At 40.3% G+C, this 26,772-nt stretch overlaps 1 protein-coding gene across 44 annotated transcripts in view; it reads left to right on the forward strand.

The window, feature by feature from the left end:
• LOC127958675 (rho guanine nucleotide exchange factor 15-like) overlaps positions 1-26,125 on the forward strand; it is a 115,545-nt gene extending 89,420 nt beyond the window's left edge. For 12 of the 44 annotated variants that reach the window (XM_052557628.1, XM_052557629.1, XM_052557626.1 and 9 more), the window contains exons 10-15: positions 16,128-16,220; positions 22,368-22,522; positions 24,604-24,837; positions 24,945-25,024; positions 25,430-25,534; positions 25,615-26,125. In XM_052557628.1, coding sequence (XP_052413588.1) covers positions 16,128-16,220; positions 22,368-22,522; positions 24,604-24,837; positions 24,945-25,024; positions 25,430-25,534; positions 25,615-25,760 — 813 coding nt within the window. In that variant the 3' untranslated portion in view covers positions 25,761-26,125. Of the gene's footprint in view, positions 1-709; positions 1,433-1,815; positions 1,871-2,615; positions 2,681-2,911; positions 3,160-3,278; positions 3,440-3,566; positions 3,720-3,922; positions 4,053-4,162; positions 4,238-16,127; positions 16,221-22,367; positions 22,523-24,603; positions 24,838-24,944; positions 25,025-25,429; positions 25,535-25,614 lie in introns of all 44 variants that reach the window. The other 32 variants (XM_052557627.1, XM_052557625.1, XM_052557623.1 and 29 more) reach the window with 11 other exon arrangements.
• Positions 26,126-26,772: the final 647 nt, after the last annotated feature.

Below are 26,772 nucleotides of genomic sequence, written 5' to 3' on the forward strand. Positions count from 1 at the left end.
GTATATGCCTAAATATGAAATAATGCTGAAAAAGTGATTGTTTTACATTGTGTTTGCTATTACTTGATGTAGGATCATGTTATGTTTATATCACATGATGGAGTTTTAGAGCCATTAAAATAAAACCATATAAAGCCAATATAAATCCAAAAAGTACAGGAATTGCTTGTAAAATGTTTTTAGATTTTCTAAAGTTTTTTTTTTTTTTTTTTGTTATTTAAAAGAAATGTGTGTTTGTCTTTGACGCAAATGCAGACAAACTTGAAAGCAGGATCAACATGTCATGTGCAGTGAATTGCCTGCTGAGAGAATGAAACCGTTGGAATTTAAGAGATTTTAATTTTGTTTGCTTTTGTATAGCATTAAATTTTAAATTGATGTCCAATGTTAAAAGTGGGTCTTAAAGTCATTACAATTCACAGTAAAGTGAAATCAATTAAGGGCCACTGGCTTCGCGCATTGTAGAAGGCAACTGATCACAAACCCCTGCCCCTTTCCATAGTCAGTAATTAAATATTTTGGCTAATCAGATTATGTTCTCACCTACCAAAAAGGATGCAGAACTATCAGATTAATACACTATACACTGTTTAATACACTATACCATTTTACCCTCACAAAAACTAAAATGTGGGGAGAAAAATGTAGATTCTTTCTGAGCCTGCTGATAAGCTTTAGTAAAGCACCTGGCTACTCTTCTTTCCCTCAGCTCCTGATGGCAGTGAAGTAAATAATGTGAGTGGCACCTTAGAGAATCATCAGGGCTCAACTGCACCACCTACCCACTCAGAGGAGAAACACTGTCATTGCCTCTGCCATCTTCAAAGGCCTGGTATGAAACTAATCTGGGTTCCTCTACATGAGGAGAAAAATAACATGGATACTGCAATTGAAAAGAATCACAAACATCGAAACATAGGAGGTCAGATAAATGAGCATGTTTTACACCTAACCAGCAATGACGTCAGATGGCGACTGAACAGCCGATCTTCCAATTCAAAACCCCAAGCATTGCCTCCATGTATAAATTGCCAAAGCTTCCTGCTTCACCACAGCCCTAACAAATTAGCAGGGAATGGATTTGCATATGCTTATAAATCATTTCAAAGCCATTCAAAACCCCCTTTACCACCAAGGACTTATCAGTCATCTGAGTATCAAAATACCCAGCAGTATGCACAGCTAGAACACACAGATGATCATATATATTTGGATATTTTGCCATCAAATGACAATAAAGTTACCCCTCCAGCTGTCCCCCCTCGACCTCCCCCACAACTTCCTCTACATCCTCAAAATACAAAAAAACGGTCTTCCCACCCAGTGCTGGCATGTGTAGTTTCTCTTCGAGGCGGCGGGCCACCAATCAGAAACACCAGCAAAAGAGAGAATGGAAAATCGTCTCGCCACATATCTATGTCAAACCCAACAGGTGAGTGCTAAATAATTTCCAGATACTGCTTTTTTACTAAAGTACAGCACACAAAGCAGTTTCAACAGAGAGAAAAATAAGTTATATTTTAACTTATGCTCTTTTTCAAAATATTGGCAGAGATTTTGCCAAGTATCTTCTTGGAATAACGTCTTATCCTAACATTAAATTTTTTTCAAATAAACGTAGTCTCTTAATAAACATAGTTCTAAACCTAAACAGTAAGACCCTAACCTCCTGACCCTACCCTAATGTTGATCCAGGAACCTCTATCAATTATGAATATATATTTAAATTATCTGCTTTGAAATATTTTAATCAGAAAAAAAAAGATGTCTAGATTTTTTTAAACAAACATTTTTTTTTCATGTTTGTTTTTTTAGGTAAGAGCTATGAAAATGGTGATTTTGAAGACTGGGAGTCTATTGACACAGAAGCGTAAGTTAACAGCATCAAAAAGTTGACCTTTGCTACTGTTAAAAAATGCACAAATTACCCAATGATTTTTAGAGGGGTCAAAGAATTTCTATCAGTAATTTTCATCCTGTAGGTTGTTGTTGTGTGCTGCTCCTAGACTGGTACATTAAAGACATTGTAAGGAAAACACTACAGATTTTCACACAATATCAAAATCCTTTAATGAAATGACTGTTTATATTTGTTGATGTATGCTCAAATACATCTTTACTAATGGGAAGTGAGACAGTCTGTAGATATATTTCTAACTCCTCACATTATCAGGACTTCCATTTGTGACCGTCTTTTTAGTCCACTTTGAAAATGAGCATTTGTGGTTACTGAAATGTGCTTAAATGTAATATGAATGCATATTTTTTATGACCCCCACAACTATTTATTCTGATTCCTTTTTACTGTATTTCAACATCAACAAGTAGTAGGCTAATCATTTGATTTACATTTCCTCTTTCCCTGAAATATAAAACCTGACATACCCAGAGGTTATATTTTTGACTCACTAATAGCCGGAAAGGGTGGTCAAAACTAAAATATGTGGTGAGAATGCCCTTTTTTTGTCTCCCAGCATATCCAGAGTTTTTTTTTTTTCTACCTGACCAATGACATTTAAAAAATTTCAGTCTTTTCATTAGGCCTTATCTGTGACAGATATTCACTTGAGCACAGTATTGTGTGGCCAGATTAAACTGTTTTGAGTTTCTTACAGGCTGTGTGACAAAACAGCAAGCCCACGGAGAATCTCCAGTGACTGGGAGCCAAACAGCGACTATGGTGAGATAATTAAGTGAATGTATAACACACAAACATAGGAAAGCTTTCATCCATTTTAGATGTCTAAAACCAACAGTTTTAATTATTAAAAATTAAAAATTATTTCTGGTTTTATTATTAAATTTCAAAGTAGATTTTGGAGCAGGATTAAATGAAAATCAGGTGCAATAACATTTATTTGGATCTTTTGCTGTTCAACAAGGATTCTCAAAAACAATATGTCATCCTCAGAACCTCTATATCAGATCTACCAGGCAAAGGTCCTGAAAGAAGCCAGTCAGATCCAGTCTGATAGTCCTAATTGCAACAGGAGGAGTGTTAGTGAAACCCTGGGTCTTGAGGGTCCCGGAGGGTTTGCAGTGGTTGGCACCCGATTCAAGAGAGGCCCTGAAGAGATTACACTCTGGCAGGATTTACCAGTGGTCGAGGAAAGTGGAGTGTTACATAAACTCACTCGCACTGAAAAACAGAGACAAGAGGTGAGGGTAATAGTTTACCACTATTAGAAAAAACTTTACCACTATTGGAAATAACATATTTCTTTGCTAAATTCAGCTGTATTACATATTTTTATTTTAAATCTTATGTGTGTTTTTAGAGCATGTTTGAGGTCCTCACCTCTGAGGCCTCCTACCTGCGCTCCCTGCGTGTTCTGAAGGATCATTTCTTGGGGTCACGCGAACTCAGTGAGACTCTGGTCATTCATGATAGGAGGGTCCTCTTCTCCAACCTCTTGCAGGTCTATGAAGTCAGCGAGAGGTGAGAAAGAGAGACAAGTTCAAGAGCATGACACATGAAAGAAAAATCTATTCTGTTATAATTTATTTACTCTCAGCCAAATCAGTACTATCCCACAGGCATGAATACACATCTCTGTTGTTCTTAGGTTTATAGGGGATCTGCTGAAGCGAGTAGATGAGAGTGTGGTGATATCTGATGTGTGTGACATAATTTATGAGCACTCAGAGAATCATTTCTCAGTCTTTATTGATTATGTTCGAAATCAGCAGTACCAAGAGAAAACCTACAGCAGACTGATGTGAGACTTTTACCCATACCTAAAAATAATAGTAATAATAATAATAATAATTTTAATGTAAAACATTTTCAAAATGCATAAAATACATTTTATATTACATTTACTTTTGGAGTTGGGTGACCAAAAACAGAAATATACATAATATTAGTAATAATTAAACAGTGTGTAAACATGTTGCTTATGTGTATGTGTGGTACTGGCAGGGAGAGTAACAGAGATTTTTCTCTTGTGATGAGGCGGCTAGAGTCATCTCCACTTTGTAAACGTCTGCCCTTCACATCCTTTATGCTTCTGCCTTTCCAACGAATCACCCGCATCAAAATCCTTATACAGGTGAGATACACACTCCTAATGTTCTCAAAAAATACCTATTCCTCAAAATTTTCTAGTGAATGTGAAATGAATAAGAAAATAGCAATTGGATTAATTTAAACTTTTTGTAGAATATTCAAAAGCGGACTGCAAAGGGCACAAAAGAGGAGGAAACAGCTTCAAAGGCCCTGGCTTCAGTCTCCAAGGTACAATAAAAAAAAAAACATATAGACATTGATCCTTGAGTTTGAGTGACAGAGTGCTGATGTTTAGTATAACAGCAGTAAAACATTTTAGCATTTGCTACTTAGAATTTAAGTACACAACACAATTACTTTTGCTCATCTGATATTGCTTTGAATATAAATGTGTTCTAAATACAAAATCTGATTGGGAGTCACATTCAAATCTGTTTTACAATGGGTCAATGACATAAAAATAAAGAAGATACTTTTAAAAACCTAGTTTAAAACACCTATACCAAGCTCTTAAAAATGTACTCTTTCTATTTATGTTAATTTCATCTGGTTTTGAAAAACGTGTTGTGTAATGTCAAGTATAACAAAATCACATGCACAATAAAAATTTTTTTTTGATTCTTGACAAGTGGGACAAAAAACGGTGCAAAATTGAAAAAGTAAAACCTTGTACTCAGACAAATGAAACAAAATTTTTGAACTTACATGTACTAAGCTACAGAGCTAGGCTTTGATGCAACCTCCTAACTTTTCCCTTTTTTACAAAATGTGCTTTTTTACCTTGCCATCACTTATTCTCCAGTCAAGCAGTCAAGAAGTTTTTAACATTTTCATAGCAGTTTAACACATTCTCCTAGCAGACAGAATGCATTTTCACACGTGACCAACAATTCCTCAACAAATATAAAATATCATCATTCTGACGGAGATGACATAGAACTGACAGAGTTTGTATTCCATTAGCCTCAGTACCGCCGCTCCCTATATGCAGAGTACGTCTCGGTTACGTATGTAACCCCTCGTTCCCTGAAGGAAGGAATGTTACGTCAGTGATTGACGAGTTGGGATCTCGCTAATCGCTTTAACAAAACAAGCCAATGAATGTTGGCATGCAAGATTTGCATAGCGCACCCTGCCCTGCAGTGGGGGTATATAAGGAGAGCGCGAGCAGTCGGAGACAGTGTGCCCCGTACTGTGGCAACGTAACATAACGTCTCCGTTCCCTCCTCCAGGGAACGAGGGTTACATAACATAACAGGGAACAATGTTCAACGTTACATCAGTGATTGACAAATTCGGATCCATATGGAAAACGCCACTATTGCTGACCCGCTCCAGTGCCCTGCGAAAGATCCTTCCTCAGATGAATACGCCAAGGAGAGGCTGTCATGAGGAGCATCAGCTCTGGGAACCAAGTCTGACTGGACCAGTATGGTGCTACTAAGCGGACCTGCTCCTTGCCCTGCCTGACCTAGCACAGCGTCTGTGTGAGAAGGCTCACTGGGGGAAACACATACTTGCGTAGACCCCGAGGCCAGCTGTGTGCCAGCGCATCCGTGCCGAGAAGCCAATGCTGAAGCGGTCTCATGAGAAGCAATCTTAATGGCATGACAGCAGCAATGAATGCCATATGCCCCAGGAGCCTCTGAAACTGTTTCAGTGGAACTGCCTTCATGCCCCAAAATGACTCCAGGCAGTCCAGCATCAACTGAGCACACTCTGTCGAGAGACGTGCTGTCAGGTCGACCGAGTCCAACTCGACACAGAGAAGAGATCATCTGCACAGGGGAGAGTTTTCTCTTTTCCCAGTTGACCTGAAGCCCAAACCGGCCGAAGGTGGCTGAATACCATGTTTCTCTGTTCGCACAACTGAGCTCGGGACTGGGCCAATATTAGCCGAAGTAGTTGAGAATGCGAATGTCTGCTTCCCTCAAGTGGACGAGGTCCGCCTCCATGACCTTGGTGAAGACATGAGGCGACAGGGACAGCCCGAAGGGGAGGACTGATATTCCCGCCCCTCGTACGCAAAGCGGAGAAACGTCCTGTCTCGGGACATGAAAGTACATGTCCTTCACGAGATCGCTGCAAATCAATCTCGTGGACGAACACATAGAAAGATATGCTTCTGCATTAACATCCTGAACAGGAGATTGTGAAGGGCCTGGTTCGGAATGCTCAGGTCCAGGATTGGCCGTGACCCACCGCGTTTCTTGGGTACAATGAAGTATGGGCTGTAAAACCTCAACTTCATATCGGCTGGAGGAACCGGCTCTATCGCATCCTTCACCGGCAGGACCACAATTTCTGCTCGCAAGACGGGAGTATCTTTGTCCAACACAGAGGTGAACCACGTCCCTGTACTTGGGATGACGCTGGGTGAACTTCATTGCATAGCTGAGTCTGATGGTTCTCGTGAGCCAGCGTGATGGTCTGGGCTAGCCAGGCCCCCAGAGGCCGAACGAGCAGAACTAGGGGAACCACTGACATACCACTGCAGTGGGGCAGCGAGGCGGAGCACAGGGAACTGACACGGAAGGCACAGCATCCCGGAGTGGGTATTTTGTCACGCTGTCTAGTCTCTGTTTCCCTGGGTGTCCACTAGTGGGCTCACTTCCCCTTAGGCACTTCACCGTAGGCACTATAATTCCTCTAGTCTTGTCCTGTCATCACAGTAATTGCACTCCTGTTAATTGCACCAGGTGCAGTCACTTTATTGTCATTAGCCTCCCTATAAATACCAGTTTTTTTCTGTTGTTTGTATGGAGTCCTTACCCTACGTGTATCCAGCCTTCTCGTCCTCCGAGATTCTTCCTTGTCTTCTCGTCCTCCGAGTTCCCATTCTGTTCCCTTTCCGGTTCCCTCCTTTGTTTATTTGTTTGTTTGCTTTGGACTGCTGTTTTGGTTTTGACCTTGGCTTGTTTTTGGATTACGTTTTGGATTACCCCATTTAATAAATACCTGCAATTGGATCTCTCTCTCTCCCTGTGTCTCTCTGGTACACGATCATCACAGAAGGACTCCATCACTTGAGATCCAGCGGTATGTCTGTTCATATTTCCTCCCCAGTCACCAAATGGTTTCGAGGGTACCCACCTGGTCGTGTTTCGTGGGACCAGGGGAGGTCGCTGGGTATGTCGGAATGAGTGGTCGAGAGGAGGTTCGGCCTCACTCTCCACTATGGCCCCCGTCGACCCTGGGTTCGGGAGGAACGGATGGGAGCCACCGTCTCACCATTGTGGACGGAGAGGGGAAAGGAGACGCAAGTCTGCCGAGCCAGTGCCGCTGCACAAGATGGCCGCCAGCTCAGTGCCACTGCACAAGATGGCTCCCAGCCCAGCCTGCTGCGCCAAATGGCCGCCGACCCAGCGCCATTGCACAGGATGGCCGCCAACCCAGCACCACGAGGCAAGATGGAGGCCAGCCCAACACCACAGCACAAGATGACCTCCAGTCCAGTGCCACGAGGCAAGATCGACGCCAGCCCAGCGCCACCGCGCAGAATGGCCACAGGTCCAGTGACACTGCACAAGATGGTCGTCAACCCGGCGCCACGAGGCAAGATGGACGCCAGCACAGCGCCACAGTATAAAGTGGTCATCAACCCAGCGCCACGATGCAAGATGGCCGCCAACTCAGCGCCAATGCCCAAGATGGCCGCTGATACATTTTTGGATTATTTCTCCATGCTGTCAAAAATCCCAGAGATTCCCAGGAGTGTTCACGTCACGTCTGCTGATCCAGAGACTGTTCACATCACATCTGCTGAGCCAGCACCACAGTACAAGATGGCCACCAACCCAGCGCCACTGCACAAGGTGGCCGCCAGCACGGAGCCACTGCAGAGGATGGCAGCTACAGTGGGCTTTGCTGAGTTGAGTCAGGTTCCGTTGACTGTCCAGAGTTGAGTCAGGTTCCGGTTGACCTTCCAGAGTCGAGTCATATTCCCGTTGACCCTCCAGAGTTGAGTCAGGTTCCCGTTTACCCTCCAGAGTTGAGTCAGGTTCCCGTTTACCCTCCAGAGTTGAGTCAGGTTCCGGTTGACCCTCCAGAGTCGAGTCATATTCCCGTTGACCCTCCAGAGTTGAGTCAGGTTTCCGTTGACCCTCCAGAGTTGAGTCAGGTTCCAGTTGACCCTTCAGAGTTGAGACAGGTTCCAGTTGACTATCCAGAGTCGAGTCAGATTCTTGTTGACCTTCCAGAGTCGAGTCAGGTGCCCGTTGACTTTCCAGAGTTGAGTCAGGTTCTGGTTGACCCTCCAAAGTCGAGTCAGATGCTCGTGGACCCTCCAGAGTCGAGTCAGGTGATCATGGACCCTCCAGAGTCAGGGTTAGTCACCGTCGACCTTCCAGAGTCAGTGTTAGTCACCATTGACCTTCCAGAGTCAGGGCTAGTTCCTGTTGACCTTCCAGAGTCGAGTCAGGTGCCTGTTGATTTTCCAGAGTTAAGTCAGGTTCCTGTTGACTCTCCAAAGTTGAGTCAGGTGCTCGTGGACCCTCCAGAGTCAGGGTTAGTCACTGTTGACCTTCCAGAGTCAGGGCTAGTTACTGTTGACCTTCCAGAGTCGAGTCAGTTGCTCGTGGACCCTTCAGAGTCGAGTCAGGTGCTCGTGGACCCTCCAGAGTCAGGGTTAGTCACCGTTGACCCTCCAGAGTCAAGGCTAGTCACCATTGACCTTCCAGAGTCAGGACTAGTCACCATTGACCTTCCAGTGTCAAGGCTAGTCACCGTTGACCTTTCAGAGTCAAGTCAAGTCACTGGTGATCTTCAAGGACAGAGCCAAGTCACTGGTGATCTTCAAGGACAGAGTCAAGTCACCGGTGATCTTCAAGGACAGAGTCAAGTCACCTGTGATCTTCAAGGACAGAGTCAAGTCACCGGTGATCTTCAGGGACAGAGTCCAGTCACCGGTGATCTTCAAGGACTGAGTCAAGTCACCAGGGTTCTTCATGGGAAAATTCAAGTCACCACTGATCTTCATGAACAAAGGCAAATCACCTCTGTCCCTCCCCCTGAACCTCCGCCGGTCCACCTCCCTTCTGGACTCCTTGTTTTGTGTTGCACTCATCTTGTCTCTTTTTTCCCATTGTACCTGGTTCTCTTGTCTTTTTTTCCCCATTTTACCTGGTCCTCTTGTCTCTGTTTTCCCCATTTTACCTGGCCCTTCGTCCCTCCCCCCGGTCTTCCGCTGCTCCACCTCCCTCCTGGTCTCTTTATGTTTTTAGTTTTCCCTTGGTTTCGGGTGGAGCATCTGGCAGCTGTTCCGTGGAGGAGGGGGTAATGTCACGCTGTCTAGTCTCTGTTTCCTTGGGTGTCCAATAGTGGGCTCACTTCCCCTTATGCACTTCACCGTAGGCACTAGAATACTCTTGTTAATTGCACCAGGTGCAGTCCCTTTATTGTCATTAGCTTCCCTATAAATACCAGTCTTTTCCTGTTGTTTGTATGGAGTCCTTACCCTTACCCTTCGTGCATCCAGCCTTCTCGTGCTCCGAGAGGCTTGTTTTTGGATTATGTTTGGATTACCCCATTTAATAAATACCTGCAATTGGATCTCTCTCTCTCCCTGTGTCTCTCTGGTACACGATCGTCACAGATTTGAGTGAGTGGTGCGACTCTTACCTGTCTCTATGATTGCCCGCTGGCAAAAGGAGAGGGGGACAGGAGTGTAGAGGCTGTGCATCATTGTTTGATGAAGAGGTGCCTTGAACGCAACATCGCGGAACACAGCCTTAGCATACTCGAGGCACAGACACACGAGATGCAGCGATCGTGACCATCAGATGGAGCCAGGAAGTGACCATATCCAGAAATTCACGAGTGGAAAGACATCTTTAAAAAGACGCCCTGTCACTCGTGGAGCTCTTTTAGAATTTGCTCTATTAGAATTGCTATTTTTCTAAGTAAACACTTAAGTGTTGAAGCACCCAGGAGGAGTTGCAGTTTGACCACAGAATGGGAAGCTGCAGCATGCTGAGATCAAGCAACAGCACTGGCAACCCGAGATCAAGAAACAGCACTGGCAACCCCAGCTGACGCGCCGTAACACCAACACTGCGTCAAAGGCTGTCTTGAAGACACTCGCTTTAGGAAGCTGAAAGGCTCAGCTCTGAAGTGAAAAGCTGTATGTGCGACTGCTTGCACTCTCCTTATATAACTATGCTGCGGGGAAGGGTACACAATGCAAATCTTGCACGCCAACATTCATTGGCTTGTTTTGTTAAAACTCTAAGACATTTCGTCTCTCTAGCGAGATCCCAATTCATCGGTCACTGACATAATGTTGAATGTGACTGACTGAAAGGGAACGCAGTTTGCGTAGGGCACTAACTCCCAGGGGGGCACCATCACAATTGCGCCATTCCCCAATTCGTGACCGCTCACACCTCATGTTTGTGGCTGAATGCTCATAATTGATGGACATCTATGCCTGGTTAAAAGACATCAGCAATCCGGTGCAGAGAAAAGAAAATGGAAGAAAGTACAAAAAAAAGGCATAAATCTTTAAACATAAAACTGGCTTGACCTTGGACGTTCGATATTGGCAAATTTAGGGAGAATGTTACAGTCATAAAAACAACTGTATTGTGTTCATTAAGGTGTCAACTACAATGCATACCTTTTTTATATTTGTTTAAATAAATTGTAAATCATTTAGGTAAAGATGAGGCCTGTGTATCACTTTCACGCACATTTCTGTGAAGAAGTTTTTTTTTTTTTTGGCTGCTGATGTTAAAAACAAGTTTTAATGTCGGAAATAATTCCACCACCAGAAAAACATATGCCATGGTTTTAACAAGAAAAACACCAAAAATTATTGTTCTTTTGTAGCCATGGTAACTGCAAATTAACCATAGTTTTGTTACTTCAAAATAATAATTTACAAAGTATTTATAATGATTGGTTAATAACACTTAAAAAAAAGAAACATAATGTAGGCTAATGCAAAATAAATAATTTATGTACATAAAATGTTATTACAACTCCTTGCAAAGGGAGCCAAAGGGTACAGGAGGATCAAATCCTTGTTTAGGCTATTTGCCTAATTGTTGGCCTCCTTTTTGTCATAAATGACTCAGCCTCTATAATTTCTTCAGCAAAAAAACATGTGGACATCACAACCCTTACAAAAATTAACCATGGTTTTATCAAAGTAAAACTTCTTAATATTCTTTTGCATGATTTCTGAATGCTTGAAACTATAAAATAAATGAGTCATAAAGTTATAGCCATTGGTAAATGTCGAGAGCTACAATTGTAATTTGTAAATAATACAATTTATTCTTTTATTTATGTACTTTTTTATTTTATGATAATTCAATTTTTATCCCTATAGGAAGGTTTTGCTGTTGTTATTGTTTTTTCCATCATATTTGAGGAAGGGGGGCACAACAATACAATCCTGCTTAGGTCACCCATTAGGCCAGCAGCAGCCCTTCTCAGCCTTATGTTCCCTGCATCTTATGTTCCTTCCACCCTAACTCTATAAAGAAGTGATGACTATCAATCCACAAAAGCAATAGGCGTATATACTGTACATTTTACACAGTATTAGAAAAATGTAACACTATGTTATATTTAATATAATATTAATATTATGTATAATATAAATATAATATAAATGACTTTATAACCACAAAAATATGATGACTTCATGATGAATGTCAACTCCATCATTAGCCCGTCACCACCATCAGACAGAAAATATTTTGGTGGTAACATCTGATGGTTTTGACAAATTTGGCATTTCTTTCACAAAACAAAGGAAGCTCATGTAGTAGCTATTTTGTTTTCTCTGCTGATGTTAGATGCTAACAGAACCTGTCTCAGGAGAATCAAATGATCTGAAAATTTCAAATTATTTCCTCAGAAACTGGAAGATGATGTTGACATTATGTTGTGACACAGAAAACAGTAACATTAGGATTTGACATATTCTAAAACTATAAAAACTATCATAGCCTGTCTGACATTGATGCAGAGGCAAATTGTGGCAAGGGGTTTTTGTTAGAGATACAGTTGCCCCTGGTATACCCTGATTATAGGGAAGTCGTGGCCTGACGGTTAGCGGACTCGCAATCGAAAGGTTGTGAGTTCGAGCCTCGGGCCAGCAGGAATTGTAGGTGGGGGGAGTGCATGTAAAGTGCTCTCTCCACCTTCAATACCACGACTTAGGTGCCCTTGAGCAAGGCATCGAACCCACAACTGCTCCCCGGGCGCCGCAGCATAAATGGTTGCCTACTGTTCCGGGTGTGTGTTCACAGTGTGTGTGTGTGTGTGTGTGTTCACTGCTCTGTGTGTGTGCACTTCGGATGGGTTAAATGCAGAGCACAAATTCTGAGTATGGGTCACCATACTTGGCTGAATTTAACTTTCACTTCACTTCATTTTATTTATTTTTTTTACATTTAAAGGGACACTAAGTAGGAATTACTCCCATCTAGTGGTGAAATTGTATTTTGCATTCAAACTAATTTTGCACTCCAGCGCCTCGCTTTTTCAAATGCGCGTTGCATCTACGGTAGGCGATATGTACCAAAAAGCTTTGACGGGATGTCTTCTAATAGCACTTCGTCGAGTTTTCCTTCAGGTGAACAGGTGTGTTATTTCAAACAAACAGCAACATGACCATAAACAAACGAATGTTACAGTATGAATTACTGACTGTGGAAAACATGAAATATTGTAATTAGTAGTTATGTCTTCTTTATTCGTTATATTTTCTGAATAATGTGCATTGTTAGATATATAAAAAATATTGTAATATAGATTGTAACACTGACTTACCTGTCGAGAAGAAAACTGGCCACTTCAGCGTCTCTTTTGAAATCTTTATCCAGCATTAGCTCTTTCCACCTAGACAAAGCTTCCCCGACATTAACTCTTGTTTTCTGTAATCTACGGTCACGTTTCCTTTTACGTTCTATTTTTGACTGTTTTGGCGACGATGTTTTCTTCTCCTGTGGCGCGGCATATGTATGGTCCATAATAAGAATGCAATCCAGACTTTTAAACTTGCCGGTGCAGTTTCAAGCGCCTCTCACTGCTCTGCACCTGCGTTTCTGGCTCTGACCGAAAACGCGTTGTGGAAACGCGTTGGCTTAGTACTTTTGTCCCTCTCTGCTATTATGGTTTTGCAAGACGGCGGAACTACATGGAAGCCTCCGTCGACCTACCCGTCCCATGTATATAAAGATAATAAATTCTTCATTTACGAGGATTAGTTTAAACATTGGCATAGGTATTTGTACACCATTGAGGGCATATTTATGAATAAAAATATTGATTTTAGATAATAAAATACCTAAAAAGTTACTTATTGTCCCTTTAAATGAATGTCTGACACAGTTTTCACAAAAATCTTTGACACAACCATGGAAACACGTCATTAAAAAATATTTGTGTTTTGATGAAACAAGCTCTTTTTTACCATTAAAAAAAAATGTATCCATTGTATAGCAATGATTAGAACCCTTCTCCGTGGACACACTGTTTTAGATGTTGTGAGAAGACAAAGTTTTGATATAATAATAATACAATTCAATTAAACACGATAATTGTGTCATACATTCTATTGTTAATCCTTCATAACGTTTACAATTGAAAATATTTTAATTTAATTTACAATTGCTGGACATTTTTTAAGAATCAGTGAAATCAGTGATCCTTTTAAAACATTTTTAAACATCCTTCAATGTTTTGACAACCTAAACTATCAGTGTCTTATCATAAAAGGTAAAATTGTTTGATATTTACTGCATGGATCTATCTATTAGTTGTGCCACACTATACAGTATACAACAGTGAAAGAATAAAGGAATAAAAAAAAAGATTGTCAGATTGCCCCCAACCCAGCAAATTGTATTCCTTAAATGTGTCTTCATTATATATATATATATATATATATATATATATATATATATTAGGGGTGTAACGATACGCGTATTCGTATTGAACCGTTCGGTACGAGGCTTTCGGTTCGGTACGCGTTATGTATGTATAACTGTTCGTTGGACTAATTAATTATATTTGAAAAAAAAAAGAGAAATATAATGATATGCGTTCAACAAGGTAGCCCAATAACCCAAACGACGTAACAGGCAACACCCCTGACACTCCCGAAGAAGAAAAAAACACCAACTTATATGTTTATGTTAGGCTACTCAGTCAGGCGCTCGCTCACTCAGTACGTGCTGAAGGCTCGTTGCAAAATGGCCAATGCGTTTAACAGACCAGAAATAGAAGATCCTCCAATAACCAACAGGTCTGGTGTTTGGGTGCACTTTGGATTCCCTTTAAGCTATAATGGTGATGGCAAGAGAGTGGTGGATAAAAAAACAACGGTATGTCGCATCTACATGACAATAGGGTACACCAGCGGGAATAAAAGAAAAAAAGAAAAAAAACAAACACAGGAATACTTGAAACATGTCTACTCATTTACACCGACATCACCTTATAAAAAGGAGAAACATACATGCAACAAACTATCCCCGCAGCATTTAGACCGACATTTCCAACTGATTCAAACAGGGCAAAAGACATCACCATTTACGTTACATTTACATTATAGCCGTGGATATGAGACCTTACTATTTACCATTCATTCTGTCATCACCATTATAGCTTACAGGGAATCCAAAGTGCACTCAAATACCAGACCTGTTGGTTATTGGAGGATCTTCTATTTCTGGTCTGTTAAATGCATTAGACATTTTGCAACGAGCCTTCATCGGGTGCTGAGTGAGCGAGCGCCTTAGGGGCCGTTCACATATCGTGCCTAAAAACGCGTGGAAAACGCTAGGCGCATCTTTCTCCTCCTTTCCAAAGCACTCGGGCAAAAGCGCTCATGAGGCGTCTGTCTTTGCTAAGCAACAATGACGTGCTCTCTCCATGAGACGCGAAAATTTCAGCAAAGGATAAATGGATTTGCAGCTCTAAAAATCGCTTGCAGTAGCTCTGCTACTAAATTTTTTTCAAAATTGCAATCCATATACAACTATGATCAGCTGTTCCTTCATCTTGGCTGAGCTTTCAACGTTGTTACGGGAAAGGATGAAGCTGATTGGTTAGTTCTTGTAACATGACCCATGGTGCGCTTGCGGCATTCTGAAAAGTTGAGATGTTTTTACATTTTGCTGTATCTAAAATGTACCGAACCGAACTGAACCGTGACATCAGTGTATGGTATTGAACCGTTACACCCCTAATATATATATATATATATATATATATATATATATATATATATATATATATATATATATATATATATATATATGGGCTGTCAAATGATATTTTTTTTTTATCAAATTAATCAGAATTTTCAGTGGATTAATCAGGATTAATCACTATTTGCAATTACACCTGAATCCTAACCATATTTTTTCTGAAATGCATACCAAAAGATAAATAACAGGATATATAATTTTCATGTATTGATTCATCAATATGTGGTTATTTTTTCTGAATTTCAAAAGTTTAACATTTACTTGGATGAAATTTACCTAAGCACTATATCAAACCATGCCATTTAACTACAGATAGTGTAAGAGTTTTAGGTGAACCAGTGGTTAAATATAGCCACATATCTATGAAATTATGCATAGAGAAACTCGAAAGAATGAACTCAGAAACACAAACATGCGCCACCATCACATAAGCAGCACTCTGGGCACTCTTGTTTTTGGGAGGTGTTCATTTGCTCTGCCACAATACTTTACGATCGATATTTTCACGTTCTGAAGGCTTCAAGTGCCAGTAAAACCAAGTAAAAATGCATATGCTTTTCCAAACAGCTGTAATTTTCGCTACGTTGCATGAGAATTTTTGACAGCCCTAATCTATATATATATATATATATATATATATATATATATATATATATATATATATATATATATATATATATATATAATGAAACATATGTGTCATGTTGTTAATTTCATAACAGCTTCAAATAATGCCTATTGACATACCTGTATTAATATAACTATAAAATGGGCACAAAATCTATACCACCTTTCTACTATGATTCATAAATGTTAAATATCTCCATTTGTGTTTATTCTGTCCTTCATATCCAGCTTTGATTTTCACTTGACATTATTCTTAATTTTAGCTAATCATGCAGGCAAACACACAGGTGGGGCAGATGAAACAGATGGAGGAGCTCATTCAGATCTCTAACAAGCTGGAGTTTGACAAGCTCAAGGTCTGTTAATGCATTACTGAACTAAATGAAAAATACTCATAAATTAGAGTTTTCACCAAAGGTATAGCCGAATGCCATAGATATATACAGGTGCCTCTCAGTCAAGTCAAGTCAAGTCACCTTTATTTATATAGCGCTTTAAACAAAATACATTGCGTCAAAGCAACTGAACAACATTAGGAAAACAGTGTGTCAATAATGCAAAATGATAGTTAAAGGCAGTTCATCATTGAATTCAGTGATGTCATCTCTGTTCAGTTTAAATAGTGTCTGTGCATTTATTTGCAATCAAGTCAACGATATCGCGGTAGATGAAGTAACTTCAACTAAGCAAGCCAGAGGTGACAGCGGCAAGGAACCGAAACTCCATCGGTGACAGAATGGAGAAAAAAACCTTGGGAGAAACCAGGCTCAGTTGGGGGACCAGTTCTCATCTGACCAGACGAAACCAGTAGTTCAATTCCAGGCTGCAGCAAAGTCAGATTGTGCAGAAGAATCATCCGTTTCCTGTGGTCTTGTCCTGGTGGTCCTCTGAGATAAGGTCTTTACAGGGGATCTGTATCTGGGGCTCTAGTTGTCCTGGTCTCGGCTGTCTTTCAGGGCAGTAGAGGTCCTTTCTAGGTGCTGATCCACCATCTGGTCTGGATACGTACTGGATCCGGGTTACTGCAGTTACCCTCTGATCTGGATAAAGACTGGATCTGGTGGCTACGATGACCTCGAAATAAGAGAGAAACAGACAAATATTAGCGTAGATGCCATTCTTCTAATGATGTAGCAAGTACATAGGGTGTTATGTGAAGTGTTCCCAGTTCAGGTTTACCTAATTAATGCAGCCCAAAAATATTTTAACGGATTTGGATATTAAAAGCATATTAGTATGTTATGTGTAAGCCAGGTTAAAGAGAAGGGTCTTTAATCTAGATTTAAATTGCAAGAGTGGTTCAGCCTCCCGAACAATGTTAGGTAGGTTATTCCAGAGTTTAGGCGCCAAACAGGAAAAGGATCTGCCGCCTGCAGTTGATTTTGATATTCTAGGTATTATCAAATTGCCTGAGTTTTGAGAATGTAGAGGACGTAGAGGATTATAATGTAAAAGGAGCTCATTCAAATACTGAGGTGCTAAACCATTCAGGGCTTTATAAGTAATAAGCAATATTTTAAAATCTATACAATGTTTGATAGGGAGCCAGTGCAGTGTTGACAGGACAGGGCTAATATGGTCAAACTCTTGCTGCTGCATTTTGGTCTAGCTGTAGTTTGTTTACTAAGCGTGCAGAACAACCACCCAATAAAGCATTACAATAATCTAACCTTGAGGTCATAAATGCATGGATTAACATTTCTGCATTTGACATTGAGAGCATAGGCCGTAATTTAGATATATTTTTGAGATGGAAAAATTCAGTTCAGAAACTTGGCTTTCTAAGGAAAGATTGCGATCAAATAGCACACCTAGGTTCCTAACTGATGACGAAGAATTGACAGAGCAACTATCAAGTCTCAGTAAATTAAAATGTTATGGAAAAGTTTATTTATTTCAGTAATTCAACCCAAATAGTGAAACTTGTGTATTAAATAAATTAAATGCACACAGACTGAAGTAGTTTAAGTGTTTGGTTCTTTTAATTATGATGATTTTGGCTCACATTTAACAAAAACCCACCAATTCACAATCTCAATAAAATTATAATATGGTGGCAAGTCAGTCATCTAATCAACTCAAAACACTTTCAAAGGTTTCCTGAGCCCTCAAAATGGTCTCTCAGTTTGGTTCACTAGGCAATACAATCATGGGGAATACTGCTGATCTGACAGTTGTCCAGAAGACAATCATTGACACCCTTCACAAGGAGGGTAAGCCACAAACATTCATTGCCAAAGTTGCTGGCTGTTCACAGAGTGTTGTATCCAAGCATGTTAACAGAAAGTTAAGTGAAAGGAAAAAGTGTGGAAGAAAAAGATGCACAACCAACCGAGAGAACCGCAGCATTATGAGGACTGTCAACCAAAATCGATTCAAGAAGTTCAGTGAACTTCACAAGGAATGGACTCATCTACCACACACAGACGTGTCAAGGAATTTGGTGAACCACAGACAATATTAAAAGGCATCTTACCTGGGCTAAGGAGAAGAAGAAGAACTGACCTATTGCCCAGTGGTCCAAAGTCCTCTTTTCAGATGAAAGCAAGTTTTGTATTTCATTTGGAAACCAAGGTCCTAGAGTCTGGAGGAAGTGCCACAAACTGATCACCTGCATGCCACGCCAAACTGAGGCAGTAATTAAAGCAAAAGGAGCCTGTAAGTTCCAGGCACTCAGCCCAAGGAAGGTATTGTCATGACCGGGATACAGGAATACACAGAGAGATCCACGTGCAGGTATGTTGTTTATTAAGGGGTAATCCAAAGGGGTAAACAGTCCAGGCAGGGTCACAACCAGAGTATCCAATAAACATGAAAACAGACAAGAACACATAGCAAGAGCAAGAGCAAGACTATGGATTAACTTTAAACATAAGACAAGGACCCCGTGACACATACTCAGACAGACTGGGTAGAAATACACAGAAGGTACTGAGGGAACTGGAGACAGGTGGGGAATAATCAATTAACCCAAACAAGGAGGAAGGTGACCAAATAAGGGAACAGACAGTTCATAAAGTTACAGACACCATGGGAAAGTAGGGCATCTAGTGCGAACCCAGGGAACACAACCCAGACACTATGACAGTACCCCCCCCTCTACGGAGCGGCTCCCAGACGCTCCACGACAAGACACCAAACAGAGACCAGGAGGGAGGCGGACAGGTGGAGGCTCAGGGGGAAGGACGGAGGGCCAGACTAACAGAGAGGAACAGGGACAGGAGAAACAAAAAGCAAAAAACAACATGAAGCCCCCCAGGGCGGAGCAGAAGACCACCACGTCCTTGTGGTCGAGGCCAGAGTCCTCCAGGGCAGAGTGGAAGACCACCACAACCGTGTGGTCAGGGCGGAAGCCCCCCTGGGCGGAGCAGAAGACCACCACACCCCTTTGGTCAAGGCGGAAACCTTCCAGGGCAGAGCAGAAGACCACCACAATCGTGTGGTCAAGGCGCAAGCCCTCCAGGGCGGAGCAGAAGACCACCACAACCGTGTGGTCAGGGCGAACGCTCCCCAGGGCGGAGCAAAAGACCACCACAACCGTGTGGTCCGACCAACGGGAGGAAGACAATCTGGCAATCCCATGGTGTACATACTGGACTCCAGAAGATCGGTGCTGACCCGACACTGCTCATGAAGATTCTTGGTGACTTGCATTTGTACATGAAGATCATTGGTGACTTGTATTTGCTCATGAAGATCAATGGTGACTTACCTTTGTTCATGAAGATCAGTGGTGACTTGCCTTTGTTCATGAAGATCACCATTGACTTGACTCTGTCCTTGAAGATCACCAGTGACTTGACTCTGTCCTTGAAGATCACCAGTGACTTGACACAGTCCTTGAAGATCAATGGTGAATAGCCTTGACTCTGGAAAGTCCATGGTACCTAGCCCTGTCTCTGGAAAGTCCATGGTACCTAGCCCTGTCTCTGGAGGGTCAGCGGTGACTAGCCCTGGCTCTGGAGGGTCAGCGGTGACTAGCCCTGGCTCTGGAAGGTCAGCGGTGACTAGCCCTGACTCTGGAAGGTCAGCGGTGACTAGCCCTGACTCTGGAAGGTCAGCGGTGACTAGCCCTGACTCTGGAAGGTCCGCGGTGACTAGCCCTGACTCTGGAAGGTCCGCGGTGACTAGCCCTGACTCTGGAAGGTTATCAGTGACTAGCCCTGATTTTGGAAGGTCCACGAACACCTGACTCGACACTGGAGGGTCCACTGGAACCTGACTCGACACGGGAGGGTCCACTGGAACCTGACTCGACACTGGAGGGTCCACTGGAACCTGACTCGACACTGGAGGGTCCACTGGAACCTGACTCGACTCTGGAGGGTCCACTGGAACCTGACTCGAGACGGGTGGCAATCTTGTGCTGTGGTGCTGGGCTGGCGACCATCTTGTGCTGTGGCGCTGGACCGCTGGCCAATTTGGAGGAATTATATCCCATGCCCTCAGCCAAGGACCAGAACACCTGTGCCATGGCACCCACCTCATTGCCCTCTTGGCGGAGAGCTGTCAGCTTCAAATACTTAGCTCTCCACTTCACCATCCTGGCTGGGGAACGGGAAACATCAAACGACATACCGCTGGATCTTGCTGTGACGGAGTCCTTCTGTCACGACCGGGACACAGGAATACACAGAGAGATCCACGTGCAGGTATGTCGTTTATTAAGGGGTAATCCAAAGGGGTAAACAGTCCAGGCAGGGTCAAAACCAGAGTATCCAATAAACACGAAAACAGACAAGAACACACAGCAAGCGCAAGACTACGGATTAACTTTAAACATTAGACAAGGACTCCATGACACATACTCAGACAGACCGGGGTATAAATACACAGAAGGTAATGAGGGAACTGGAGACAGGTGGGGAATGATCAATTAACCCAAACAAGGAGGAAGGCGACCAAATAAGGGAACAGACAGTTCATAAAGTGACAAACACCGTGGGAAAGGATGACATCTAGTGGGAACCCAGGGAACACAACCCAGACACTGTGACAGGTATCCAGTGCTGGATGAAGCTTTCCTACGTGTTTGGTCTTTCAGCAAATAGAGTTATTCAATTTAGGTTAAACTCAAATCTGACTCCATTTTATTATTTAATCTGACTCCATTTTAGTATGACCTTGAATTTAGGTTGAAATGTAAATTGGTTTTATGCCTCTTTAATTAGTATTCTTCTGACATTTGATTATTATAGTTAACTCTTTACTTTTATATTAACTCGTTCATTCAGATGCTCATGTTGCCAACAAGGATACAACGTAATCTACTAGTCAATAATTAGAGTAAAACTGAATAAAATCAAATGTAAAAATTTATTAGCTGATCCTTTTGCTGCAAACCTTTAAATACCTCAGACCAAAAACAAACATTCCCGGAGATGAAGACAGAAACTAACAATTGGAATTTGATTAGGTCATGTTTGTTTGTAGTTAGTGTTCTAGTGTTTAGAGTTTGTTTATCGTGTCAACCCAGTCCTGTTAAGTTATTTAGTCTTTGCCCTAGTCGTTGTTTTCCCACTCATGGGTTTTGTTTTCCCCTTTTGTCTTTAATAAACCCTCTGTGTAGTGATTCCTGTCTGCGTATGAGTTCCTCCCTTACCCTCCACATAACATTATCTTTTAATCTACTTTTCTAGGGTTGAGTCCATTGTACCAGTCGCCCTGAGACAATTCAAATGACACCAAATATGACTGTAAATATCACTTGTATTAATGCAGAATATTATACTATTGGCAATTCTGAGTGAAACTAAGTGGAGTGTGATAGTGAGGTGTGAACTACTAGGCATGGTGCGTCTTTGATGGCACTGTTACTCATGATGGAGGGTGTTCAAGAGAGTGTTCAAATGTTAATTATCAGTCCTTTGTTTTCTTCGGGAGAAGTCATCCCTCAGTCCAGATGGTCCGGCTCCAGTCTTACAAGCCCCTACCAAGTATTGAGTACATGTACAGGTATAACATACTTTCCAGAAGGCCATCAGTTCACTAAAAAAATTTATTTTACTGGTCTTATGAAGAATTCTAATTTGTTGAGATAGTGAATTGGTGGGTTTTTGTTAAATGTAAGCCAATATCATCACAATTAAAAGAACCAAATACTTAAACTACTTCAGTCTAGGCACTGAATTTATTTAATACACAAGTTTCACAATTTGAGTTGAATTACTGAAATAAATGAACTGTTCCACGACATTCTATTTCATTGAGATGCACCTGTGGTAATACTCTGACCTTAAAATGTTTAACGTGACAATTTAAGTATCACTATAGGATCCATATAATAACTCAGATTGTGCTGCTTAAAAGAACCATCAAAAATCATTGTTCTATTTGCATCAACACATTTAGTTGTAATGTTCACTTTTGGGTTAACTATTTAATCATACATCACCTGTAACTGGTTTTCATATCGTGCGTGGCTGATCAGTTTATATTATTTCAATATGCAAACAAAAAATTTAATTCTGTTTTTGGCTATTTGTGTTTCTTGATTTCTACAGGCAATCCCAATTGTTTCTAAAACACGCTGTCTAGATAAACAGGGAGAACTCCAAGAGCTATGTAAAAGAGGGTCTCTCTTCAGCATCCGCAACAAATGTACCCCTGTGTATATGTTCCTCTTCAATGACCTTCTCATTCTCACCATGAAGAAAAGGTTAGAGGAATGTGATTATTGAGATAAATCTTCAAAATGAGAGAAAAAAAATCTTAGTAGACATGACATATTTTTGTAGGCAAACCTGGAACTTAATATCAAGCTGGGACCCATCAACAAAATATCAATAGGATATATTTTTCCCATTGAATTTTTAAAATCTCTGTGACCAGTAAACGTTATAATTCTTATACCTTATTTTCATCATGATAATCTTTTAAAAAAAGTTTTTTTTTAATTTTAAATCCTAAATGCCATCACCAGACATAAAAAGATAAAAAAATAGCAACAACAAATACTGTGGCGTTCTAGTGAGTTGAGTGAATCTTCTGATTCATGTGGGTCCGTGTATCTTTTGGTCATTCGATTTTCTATTTAAAAATAAATAAAGATAAATGAGAAACGATTTGATTTTCGTTTTTTCGTTTTTTTTTAAGAAACGGAAAACGAAAATTTAGCTCGATTTTTCGTATTTTTGTTTGAGGGTAAAAAATCAGATTATGGTTTAATATTTGTTTGAATGTGTGGGCGGCGCTGAAACGCCCCTTTCATCCCTTCTGTACTGCACCGACAAGCGGCACCCGTGTGCAGTTCATTTTCACCAGGAGAGAAGCAGCATACAGCAGAGTTTATTAATCCTGCCAATTCTTTGCTAGTGGTGCTTGCAAGATAAAATAATAATAATAATAATAATAATAATAATAATAATAATAATAATAATAATAATAATAATAATAATAATAATTAATTAAATTAATAATAAAATAAAAAAAAAATATTATGTTTTTCCGGCTGCTATAGTTATTGACAAAGCAGACTTGACAACTTTATTCATAAAACACCATTTGCATTTTACTTTAGCCTGTGATCTACAACAACATGGAATAAAATATAGGCCTACTACAAATTTTTTGCCTACTTATTTTATTCTAGGCCATTCATAAAAAAAAATTAAATGGGAAAAATCCAACCCCACATTTATAATAAAATTTATATTAATATAAGTTAAGTTTTCCCCATAATTAGTCTACTTTAAATGTTTTAATTATATGCTATAGGCTACTTAGAATTATGAACTGAATTCACGAATTCTGTAGATGACTGTATGAATATAGTGACGGTGTGACATCGTTACAGATAATGAGTTCAGACGGGAAACACTGCACCTTTGGTTTCATTTGAATTACATAGGCCTAAATATAAAATTATTATTATTATTATTCTATTTAAATGGCTTATTTTAAAAGTAGACGTGTCCAGTAAGACATGGTTCGTCTGATGCATGAGCCTGGTTCATTTCTGACGTTTCAGAAAGAAGTTAATGTAGACCGATATGACAGAAAGCAAATCCTGTTGAGTTTTCATGTTATTTAGGCTGTCTTACGACCCAAACTGATGGAGCTGAAGCTCTTTCCTCTTGTTATCGGGATGGAAGCTGTGGATCGGGATCCGCCGATCGGAGAAGTGCAGCAGACTACACTCTACAAGATAAAGTTTCAGTTGCTGTTGTTTGTATAGCAAATGAAAACATGTTAGGCTGTGAGGTTTTTCTTAAATAGGCATAGAATAAAATTAGTAGGCAAAAAATCTGCACATATTTGTCATTGTAGATCTTACAGTAAAATTCTAATGTCATTGAATAAATTAATTTCTGTTTGGTCAAAAAAAAAAAAAAAAAAAAAAAAAAAAAAAAAAATATATATATATATATATATATATATATATATATATATATATATATATATATATATATATATATATATATATATATATATATATAAAAGCTTGCAAGCACCACTAGCAAAGAATTGGCAGGATTAATAAACTCTGCTGTATGCCGCTTCTCTCCTGGTGAAAATGAACTGCACACGGTTGCCGCTTGTCGGTGAAGTACAGAAGGGATGAAAGGGGCGTTTCAGCGCCGCCCACACATTCAAAAAAAAATTAAAGCATAATCTGATTTTTTACCCACAAACAAAAATACGAAAAATCCAGCTAAATTTTTGTTTTCCGTTTCATAAACAAAACGAAAAAACGAAAATCAAACTGTTTCTCATTTATCTTTATTTATTTTTAAATAGAAAATTGAATGACCAAAAGATACACGGACCCATGTGTTGTCCTTTCATGCCTCCCTCTCCTCTCAGTGGCTCTCCAGACCGCTTTGTGGTGATTGATCATGCGCATCGGTCTCTGGTTCAAGTACAGGCCACAGAAAACAATCTTTGGCCACACTTGGATCACTGTTTCTGTTTGACCCTACTGGAAAACCATCGGGGGAACACATGTGAACACTTGCTCAAGGCTAATACAGAGTAAGATGCATGTAGCTCAGTTTTATTCATACTAGTCTATAACTAGCAATAACTGACATTTTACATTTTTATCATTCAAACCTCTCTCACTCTCACCCTCTCCCCAGGTCAGACATGCATAGGTGGATGGCTGCTTTCCCGTCGATTAAAGCAGCCCTCGGGGAGGACAAGATTTATGAGGACTGGGGTGAGCTTTCAATTCAATACCTCACAGACACTGTGGGAAACATCACACAATGCAGTAGCACTGTCTTTTAATGGAATACTCTCCCAAAAATAAAATAAGATCAAGTTTACTATCTCAAAGGAAATTTGTATTGGACACACACAACACAATATCTGCTGTTTTATAAAAATAACATACTAAAATAAAATCATTGGTCCTGTACTTCCCTTCATGCTATTGTGTATATATGCCCAAATATTTAAATTTTTCCATGTCACACAAAAGGACTTCTTTAGCGAACAGTTGATTTCCATACAATGAAAGTGAATGTTGACCAGTTGCTGTCAAACTCTGAAAATGGGTCTGTGATATCACTTAGAGGAAGCTTCTGAAATGATATTGTGTGTGTGTGTGTGTGTCAATCAGACTGTCCCCAAGTGCAGTGTGTCAGTCAGTATGTAGCAAAACAGGCAGACGAGCTAAGCTTGGAGCCATCTGATGTCATCAATGTGCTGCGCAAAACCAGTGAAGGTACAGTTAAAATCAAATCTTTTTTTTTTTTTTTTTTTTTATTCTCGAAAATAAAATTGATTTCCATTTCACTTGTCAAGGTTGGTATGAAGGCATGCGTCTCTCTGATGGAAAGAAAGGCTGGTTTCCAGCAAAGAATACATCAGAAGTAACCACTGATCACCAGAGACGACGGAATGTGAGGGAGAAGTACCAAATCGTACAAGCAACCAGTCAAAACACTTAAAGTTGACTCCAATATACTTTCTGCCCATCCCATTCGCCCTCACTTCTCAATAGCTTCCTGTCACTCACAAACACAAAGACACTATGAAGTTGTCTGGCACAAACACTCATTTCCTATTGAAGCAGGAAGCTGGGACTAATTAGTATCATTATTTTTGAATATAAAGAACATCAAGAAGTTCAAAAGGTTAAAAATGTTCAAAAGGAAGCTTGGATTGTGAAAAATAAATTTTATTAGATGTGGTGTTGTCATAACTTTACTGACACCTATCGCATCGAATAGAGCAGAACACAATTTGTTTTTGATGATAAATGCCTATGTAGAACACCTTCTTCACAGGTGACACAATAAAATGTTTACTAATATGTGTATTATTATTATTTTTTTTTTAAAGGGGTAGATTTACATTAGTAAATACTGATTGCACATTCAATTCTTTCTCAAAAGTATAAACAATTACCTTTAGGAGTGTCATCCTCCAACTGGCAATCTGTGCATTTTATGATCTGTAAGAGTATATTGAATGTAGAAATGAATGCATTAATTAAGCATGGCTGTATGTAAAGTTATATTAATCTCAATAGCCTGTTATCTTTTTTTTGCATTGTGATAACACAATAGAATATCCCACAACACAATACTAAAGTAGTATGAGATTTATATATCGAAACTAACCAAATAATAGTATATAGCAAAATAATGAACACAAGGATAAACACAAATTGACTACACTCTAAAAACTGCTGGGTTGAAAACAACCCAATTTGGGTTATTTTAGCAACCCAGCGCTAGGTCAAAAAGGGACGAACCCAACGCTGGGTTATTTTAACCCAACCAGTTGGGTTATCATACCTGCTGGGTTGCTTTTTATGGTTTAAAGTGACTACACTGCAGGGTTTTAAAAAACCAGAGCGGGTGTTTTTTATCACTGTATTTCAGAAGGAAAACTACTGTATTTAGAAAATGTTCAAATTCAGCTCGCATGTTATGCTTGATAAGGCAGCGTTTGTGA

Source organism: Carassius gibelio, chromosome B5, assembly GCF_023724105.1.
Source record: "Carassius gibelio isolate Cgi1373 ecotype wild population from Czech Republic chromosome B5, carGib1.2-hapl.c, whole genome shotgun sequence".
Classification (NCBI taxonomy): Eukaryota; Metazoa; Chordata; class Actinopteri; order Cypriniformes; family Cyprinidae; genus Carassius; species Carassius gibelio.